General features: G+C 30.9%; 1 protein-coding gene across 1 annotated transcript; it reads right to left on the bottom strand.

The window, feature by feature from the left end:
• Positions 1-3,639: 3,639 nt before the first annotated feature.
• LOAG_09964 (hypothetical protein) lies at positions 3,640-9,017 on the bottom strand. Its single transcript, XM_020448057.1, has 8 exons — positions 8,807-9,017; positions 7,368-7,474; positions 7,052-7,118; positions 6,521-6,761; positions 5,924-6,127; positions 5,477-5,679; positions 4,942-5,107; positions 3,640-4,016 (listed from the first exon to the last, which is right to left on the bottom strand). Exons 1-8 carry the CDS (start codon positions 8,953-8,955, stop codon positions 3,864-3,866), a joined length of 1,290 nt encoding a protein of 429 aa, XP_020301765.1. The 5' UTR covers positions 8,956-9,017; the 3' UTR covers positions 3,640-3,863.
• Positions 9,018-9,375: the final 358 nt, after the last annotated feature.

Genomic DNA, 9,375 nt, shown 5'->3' with positions numbered 1-9,375 from the left:
GAAATAAGAATTCAAACACATATTTCAAAATCGATTGATATGACATAATTGATTGATTAAATTTATTGGAAATTCCATGCGCTACTATTCAAAAAGTGTCATTTTATATTTGAATATTAATTCAAGTTTTGAGTTAAGCGATATAAATATTAGTGATTTTTGTAAGCATCAGACAACTACTACCTTCCTTATGCGAATTCTTCCATTCCTTTCAAAATGAATAACCACTCTGTGAAAGTATATATTCTCTTCTAATATCGGCATAAGGAATGCCACAAATCTAGACTGAGACCAGATATTCCAGATTACGGATATCCCTCACTCTTTTCTTATCGATGTCGTTTATGGATGATCATAACACATGATATCCTTCGCTATTGATCGTTCCCTTGTTTGTTACCAGTAGTGATACGCTATATTGCAGTGCCGGTAGAGTCACTCTTGGAGTTGGTTTTAATTTGTTTGTTTGATGCAGTGTAATAAACTGTAATCCATACATATTAGAGGTAATATCATCTGTTGGACAGCTCATTTTAGTAACAAACATTGCTGTCATATCTGTGAACTTTGCTAATATTCTTTTCAGTACTTCTTCCTTCAAAAATTCCATGAATTCGAATCAAACTGTTGTTATATGGAAAAGAAATCAGCACTGTGTCCTAACATCTGAGACATTTTCGATGGAAGGATACAGTGTGGTCATTTAGTTGTTTTGAAAAGTGGAAAGAAGTAAGTTATGAATAATGTTTTTTTTCTTTTTTACAAAAATAATGAATTGTCGTCTGAATTTCATCAATAACATTTATGTTAAAAAAAATAATGTGAAACCTGGAAACGATTGATTTTCTATGTCATATTTGTGTGTAAAAGAAATAATACAAATACATTCAATTTATTACTTTCTCTTAACTTTATTATCTCATCCTTAAAATTTCACTCCACTCGTCATGATTCCTACTTTAACGCAATGGAGCTATAATATTCTAGCATGACTAATTTAACATTGAAATATATCTATTAATTAACCTTCGTTTATTCCTCTTTGAATTTTGTAATTGTTTAATGAAAGTTTGCTGAATTGTTTCACAGTCAATTTATGATGTATTTCAGGCTGATAAGAAATGTCAGATGTGTTATAAGGAAGAACAACTGGGAACAATGCAAAAAGATTTGTTGTTGACCCTGGCGAAAAACAAAAAAAAACTTTCAATTTAACCCCATTTAACTTTCAGTTTAACAGAAACTACGATCCAGATGGACTAGTAAATCAGGTTTGTATATGTATCGGTTTCAAATTTTTAGAAATTCATTAACCGGAAAATGAAATACTACCATTTATTTGTTTTTATGACCTTTTTTCAAATATATCATTTTCTTCTTTTTCGAAAATTGTAGTTTCTTAGAAATATTTTCTCATTCATACGGTACTGATATCTTCCAGTGATATATTTTGCTAGCCGGAATAAATATTAGTATTTACGGTAAATGACGAATATATGAACTGGTAGAAATATGGAACGATAAAGTATTTATTTCTCGATGGAGGAATATGAAGGGATCATCTAATTAAAAGATTGAAATAAATTCAATTCTAATAATTTCCTGTTTCAAACTATCGACTTTGCTCAAAACATTTCCTATCATTTTTAGCCGTAACTTTATTTCATCCATGTAATTTCAATCCTAATGCCGTTTAATTGGATCGTATTCTCAGATATCCGAAAAACCCGAAAAATCCTTTTCGGAAAAGTTGTAAGAATATTTTTGACGGTTCTCATCAATCATTTACTTTATTTCATCCCAGTGACAAACAAATGTTTTTTTTCTTGCTTTTTTATTTTTCTAATTTTATTGATATATCTTGCGGATGTATTTTTTCAAACTTCCATTAAATTCATTCAGGAACATAATTGAACTGAAATTTGGCTTTTATTCTTCTGAATTTTATATATTTCCAGGTTGAAAAGGAATCAGACAAACTTCGACGAGGGAATACCACTTTACATAACAGAAGCCACCAGGATGCTAGAAAGAACACTGAAGCTGTATAATAACTGAAAAACTATGAAAGCCAGTCAATAAACGTATGTGAAAAAGATCTGCCTTAATTTGTCCTGGTATCAAATTGAAAAAATGTTTCCAATTAAATCATTTCTTTCATATTAATTTTCATATTTTTATTTGCATAAAATAAAACTAAAAAAATGAAACATTTTCATGCTGTATAAAAGCTCGATTAAAATCATGAATTTTTAGCAATTGAGACTTTTTTAATTTGCCGTTTGCATTAGAAAGAATGAAATGATTTCTGTTGCTGTTGATCATTTTTGAATAAATGCGATGAGATGTTCGCTTAAATGAAAATAAGCGAAAAAAAAAATAGTGAAATTAAGAAAATAATTCAAAAAACGATCAGAGCTAGCCAAATATCTCGTTCACTCCATTATTCGCCCTTTGTCGTGATTTTTGTACACCAATTGTTTGCTAATTACGGAAATTTTTAAACGAAAATGTTATCCAGATATTTAAGTGATATCTCTAACTCTTAATGGAGATTTCACTTGCAAAGCACCAAAGTTTCCATCCTCGTTTCTTGTTATCAGTGTATTATTAACAGATAAAAGTTTCATGACTGCAGTCACTTTTTTTTTTCCGATAGGAATTCTGCTGATAAGAATTTGTTATAGTGGACCAGAAAAACTGATTTTTTTCTAGTACTTTTGCACTTGCTTGAAGCGTGAGTAGATCATTCTTCACGCAAACATAGTTCAAAACCTAAACACATTACGACTGCCATGGGAAATGCACGACACTGAAATTTTGACAATCCTAATCAAAAATACTTTTTTAAAGCGGACACGTTAGTAACTATGAGACTGCTGACCATCAAATGTGGCAATTTATTGAATATTGTCTAGAGTATTCTGTCATAAACATATCACATGAAAAGAAGTAAAATCGCAGCTTTGGCCAAGAAAAAAAGTTGTAATAATGTCGCATTAATACAAGTTAAAATCAGTTCTCCGATCCTTCGAGAACTATTCTAACTAGTTTCAGGTCAGACGAACTTTGAACATGAAAACTGCTTTCAGAAAATGAAAGCATAAGAATACGTAAAATAACAAAGCAGAAAAACCAAGGAAGAATGCATTTTATGCATTTTTTCAATCCAGCAATAGCAATGTCAACAGTGATTAGACTGCTGATAGTGCATGGTTTTGCAAACAGAATTCAATGCCATCTTTTCTTTTCCTGATCAGAATTTTTGCATTTGAAATCATGGAAAGTCTAATTAACCTGGGGATCAGAATATAGAACTAATCGAGTCAAGCTGAGATCAACTTACGAAGCTTACAATTCTAAGTGCAAAGGAAAGACATTCTAAAAAAAATGTAACCTACAAGAAATTATCGCACGATTTTTCAACCTTACCTCCTTATCCACTGAAGATATAAACATGGCCTGCAAAAAATAATAAGATATAATAGCAATACGTCAGAAACAGTGGGAGAATATCAAAATAGAGGAACAACAATAGTCGATAAATATAAATTAAGAGGTGAAAAGTGGAAAATAAACAAAAAACTGCAATTGATGAAAGTTTTTCAGTTATTATATAATCTAGGAAACAAGTCCAGGAACATTCTTGGAGAAAAATACGAATATAACAGGAAGAGTGGGAGCTAGAGATGCCTGAGAAAACCTCAACATCTTGTACTTCTAAAAGAGAAAGCTCAAAATTTGAGATGAAGATAAGGAACTTATATGATTAGTTCACAGATACAAGGATTTGTTTAACATGTATTGATTTGCTTAACAATTTAAAAAAATTAATCAAATGGTCCTAACCATGAGAAGCAAAATTACACATCAGAAAAATTCCACGACCATAGTAATCGCAAATCAGCGATTCGCTGCTCGAATGTCAGTGATGTATCACGGCATGCAGCCAGGTAGCGATTCGATTTTGTCCAAAATTTACCATACAACTGGTAAATGAGCTTGTCGCAAAATACCTGTAAAAACTCATTAAATTGTTTTTATCACCGTGATAATCTCTCATTTTCAGTTGATGGTCAGCTTCTTTAACTTGCTCTTCAGTGTGAGGAAAAGTTGATACCTTTCAACACGGATAAACACGCTAAAATACAAAAAAAAGCAAGCACATGAAATTATTCATAACAACAAAATTCAAATTTATTTGAACTTTATTAATCGATATCGACAAAAAGACCTTTATTTGAATACAAAATGATAATGTGTGAAAGGGAAGTGCTGTAAAGGTGAAAGCAACAAAAAAAGATGTGTAGCTTTATGTTTTACTGTTATCTTGTTTCTTTCCAATTCTCAATTTTCTTTTCTAGGCTATGTTTTTCTTTTAGTGGAACTATTTAAGAAAACAAAGAAAACCCTTTTATTTAGAAAAGATTGGAGCACTAATGTCATAGCATTAGTTGGATAATTCTTCAGAAAAGTTCTGCTAAAGGTTGCTTTTGTTTTTTCATTACTACAATTGAAATAAGCTATCGTAGTCTATATAAAGATTTAAAAAGACTGATTATTATGATTTAGGCAAACTGAAACTTCAGTTTGAACTAGTTAAAAGAAAATTAATGACAATTTTAGTAATTTCCCATAGCAACAGTACTGCTGATAAAACTTTGCTTTTATCTAAATTTACTATGCTTAAATGATCGATTAAAAAGGATAAATTAGTTGGGATCTTCAACAGCTGGATCATAAGTCCACTGTCAAAGAAGATAATTATTTTCATTCAATTTGTTAAAATTTGAAAGGATAAAGGTAGTCACCTCTTCTCTTCACAGCAAAGTATGACTTCATTTGTCCAGTTTTTTCACTAGACAAAAAAGAAAAATAACTAGATACAGAAGAAAAGAATGCATAGAGTATGTTAACGCTAATTAGCATATGAAAGCATACTTCTAAATTACTATTTGTCCGATCGGTACAGAATCCCGTTCCATTATTGCATTTAGCATGGCAATCAAAATAATGGCAATCCGTATCCTGCTTGCACACTCGATTAGTCAGTATGGCATTAAGACGTGATTTAGTATACAGCATATCTGCGTCCATTATCATGAATCTGCATAATCATCAGTGAATTTCTTTAAATACAAAACATGAAACAAAAGTGGTACAATGTGGTCTGCTATTTTGAGTTTCGATCTCGACTGCCAAGTCTGATTTAATTTCACATTTCAGATGAAAATCTGAGTGTAGATGCTGTTAAAAGAGAAAGGTAAGAAAATATAGATCTATTTGATTTCTCTCAGCTCTAGCAAACAGAAATGTAAAAATCTATGCTTTTCCAAACACAAAAAATTTCAGGAATACTCAGAGAAGTGAAATCATAGGGTTTTCCAGAAAAATATTACGTTCCAAATGACATGACGCACATTAAATTTTACAGAAAAATTGACGAAAACTGAAAAACTTTTCGACGTGAACTGACCTTTTCGGATAATCAGCAGCAAGTCCAAGATTATCAAATTTTATATCACACCACTCTAATGGCTCGTTCAAAAATTCATCGAACAATTTCAAAGTTCCCATCAGATGAAATAATATTTTAGCTTTCAAATTCATATAATAACCTTTCATATGGAATGGAACCAATGTTTCTACCTGGTAGAAATGTCCGCATGTACCAATGATCTAGAACATGCATGTTTAATAAACCACTACAAGAATTTAAGGTCACTTTTCATATCTAACTGAGTTATTGAGAAATTCATATTTCAAATATTCCTCTTACTTCCAATTCTTTACTGAAAAACAAATTCCCCTGACAAGCAGAAAAAAGTAAGATTACATAAATTCATCAGACACAAAGATCAGAAACCTTCAGCAAAAAATCTCTGTCCAAAATAAAACTTAGCATGAAATGAATTCATTTTACCTTCGGTGTAACACGAGTAAGGGGTAGAACCTTGAAAGTAATATATTCATCTTGGGAAAGAAGTGCCCATAAACTCCGACGATCAGCTTCGGATAATGAATCACGTCCTTTGCGAACATACATCGGCCAAAGAATTTCAATCAGATGATGTTTATAATGTGAGGGCCAACCTAACCTCAAGTTATAATTAACTGTACCAAGGATCTAGAAATACGGAATTATGGTATGGAACAACACAATAAAAATAAAAATATAATTAAGATGAAAACAGTTCAAAACATGATTTTAGTATGTACTACATAGATTTACGGTCAGCTATTTACGGCCATAGTAGGCTTGACCTTCACAATTTGCATTTATTGTTTTTTCTTTCGAAAATAAGTGGTTCACTTACATTTTTTATAATTTCATAAATAACGGGACTGGTTTAAGGAAATTATCAATTACTAAGACAACGATTTATTCATTTCTAATTCCATTTTTCTTGGATTTAAATTCACTACTATGAAACATTCCCTAAAGAATTGATCGACAAAGAAACTTGGAGCCATTCAAAATCTTGCAATCAACTCAAGCAAAATTAAATAAAGAACTTACAGCATCAAAAAAGAGGCTTTCATTAACTCGTGGATCCAAATGTTCAAATTCATCAATATGCGAATGCTGACTTTTAAGTATAATCTCTTGTCCACCATCTTTGATCGTGATAACAATTTTATTTCCTTCATAAATATCCAAAATATTCCATTTTTTATGATAACATAAACGGTTACACAAATCACCGCTCACTTTTTGTTCCGCATAAGCTTTACATAAATCTAGCAAAATTTTATGCGCCCTAAAATCAGCAAAATTCTCCAACTTCCTAGAGCATAAAATCCATTCATGGTAAAAACACTGGGCCGTTAACACTTGGACTAAATTAAGAGAATATCACCATATTTTAGTTGATGCTAAGAACAAACTACTGCTGAATGAATAGATAGTTGTAACTCTACTCCAAAGTAACCATAAATTTATTTAAGAAATGTGTCCAGGAATAGATAAGCTTGAAAACTTCGACACGGAATGTGACTGAAATATGACAGCACATCTAAAATTTAGTTAGAAGTAAAGAATTTCGCCAACCGTGATTGGTTACTTGGAGCTACTGTTGAGGCCACATCTGTCTGCAGGACTGCGCTGCTATTCCAGTCTGTAATATTTGATAAATTGCCAGCTATAAGCAAAAAATTGGTATTTCAGTAGATTAGTGATCAGCATTGTCTTCTGAATTTAGTAATCCAACACAGAATAAAAATAAAAAGTAAAAAAAAAAGAGAAAACAACCATGTAATATCAGAGAATCAAATATTGAAAGAAAACTACTTGAACTTTAAAACATTTAAAACAAACAAAATCATTCCTCAAAAACTAGTCATTTTTTAGATAACAAATATCTTACTTGAATATATCAAATATAATGTTAATAATGAAAAGAGGAAAACCATTATGAGACCCGGTTTTGAACAGAAAAACAATCGAACAGTATAAGGTCCAATATTACCAAAACTGAAATGAGGATGAATACTACAAAATATGAGAAGAAAAAAAGACTTAAAAAATGGAATCATACATACTTAGCCATTTTCTAGTTCAGTAATTTAGCAGAATAAAAAACGAGGGTGAAAGACGAGCTTAGATAAAATAATACAGTGGAGCAAGATGTACAAAATAACTGAATGGTGGTTAGAAGTTATGCTAGGAGGATAACTGTACGCTTCAGAAATAAAATGATATTGCCTGTATTTGGATGCCATTTCTATGCAGAAACATCAGTAGTGAATAGAAATGTGAAATTACAGCTTTCGTACTTCTGCATAGTCACACTGAAAACCTAACCTCAGGTGAACAGAAACTTTTGAAAAGTGGTACTCTGTGCTGCTTAAGTTAGAGAACGGGATGAATATATACTTATAAGATATCTTACAGTTCATTAGAGAACGGAATGAATATATACTTATAATACATCTTACAGTTCACTAACTACAGCTGAAATAAAAAAGATCGATAAGGTGCAGATAGTACAGTGCAAATAAAACGATCAGAATGGAATACAAGACATCACACTGAAAAAAAGTACTAACAATAAGTATTCAACAGTTCAAACATTTCGATCAAATAATCCAAAATACCACCATTAAAGGAATTCATAACATCAACCAACAAATATTTGTTTGAATGAATAAAGCAGAGAGATGAATCAAGCAGTCAACTTTCGCCATCAACACTGATTGTGAATACGGAACTACAGTAATCCTCTCCGTTTAACATAATTCGTAGCTAGTAATGAGGATTTTAATGAAATAGATTATTGAGCGATACTGATGAGACCACCGTAACTGTCAAGTATCAAAGAATACGACAAAATAGACTTTTCGTGATAACGATATGATGAAGAATGAATATTTTACAGGTGGATGCTTCTACTGAATGAATATTTTTATAAATTCGCATGATTTAATGTAGAAAAATAAAGCAAAAATATCGTCGAAGACAAATACGACACAGCTATGTCGATGGAAACTAAAGCGTGTGACTGATTAAATTAAGACAGAAAGCATACTTTTCGATTATCAACAGGAGTATTATCAAACGGGAATCATGCAGAAGGAAAGAAAATAGTGAACCTATGAAACAGCATTATTAACGCTTTCGATAGTAGAGAAAATGAATGGAATAGATTTTTCTGATTGTTAAGCTCAGTGACCTCTTCAAAAAATATTTAAAATATAAACGGGAAAGCTAAATTCTCAAAGTTTCAATTTCATAAATTCGTTCCTTTTAAAATAAAGTCAAGTCTGTCATTATTCAATAAAACATGAAATCTAAACTAAATCTAACCTTGTTCTTATACAGTTGCAACAATCGAATAATTCATCATCGCCATCCTCCTCCATGAATCCATTCCGTAAATATGATATATTCGCTAAATGTTTCGGATATTCCACTATCGTTCTCGACATTATTCCACCCTTATTTTTTTCATTCATCTCATACAAATAACTCCATTACCATCCAGTCAACCATTACACATACGTTATCATGCCAAAAAAAAAACAACTATTAATCTCGTAAGTGCATATATCATCCTTATGTATATGTATAGTATATGTAAATGTATATGTGTATTAAACATGTATATGCGAATATATATGCACTATATGAACATAAGAATGAATATATTGATTATATGTTAACATGAGAATGAATATATTGATTATATGTTAACATGAGAATGAATATATTGATTATATGTTAACATGAGAATGAATATATTGATTATATGTTGACATGAGAATGAATATATTGATTATACATATACATGCATGTTTACTTAATATATATGAAATGAATAAGAAGCATCAAAAATTGTTTCAAATTTAAATTCCATGCCAAAAAGATTAAATTTT

The sequence above is a fragment of the Loa loa genome (genome assembly GCF_000183805.2).
Source record: "Loa loa unplaced genomic scaffold supercont3.118, whole genome shotgun sequence".
NCBI classification, from domain to species: Eukaryota; Metazoa; Nematoda; class Chromadorea; order Rhabditida; family Onchocercidae; genus Loa; species Loa loa.
This window is presented reverse-complemented; position numbering and strand designations above follow the sequence as displayed.

Bases quoted from the DNA above. Each gene is read 5' to 3' on its own strand.
- LOAG_09964 (XM_020448057.1), bottom strand. From the start codon at position 8,955: ATGAATGAAAAAAATAAGGGTGGAATAATGTCGAGAACGATAGTGGAA. The intron at 6,128-6,520 runs GTAAGTTCTTTA...CCGTATTTCTAG, and splicing joins AAAGCCTCTTTTTTGATGCT to ATCCTTGGTACAGTTAATTA. The intron at 4,017-4,941 runs GTATGCTTTCAT...GAGTTTTTACAG, and splicing joins GGACAAATAGTAATTTAGAA to GTATTTTGCGACAAGCTCAT.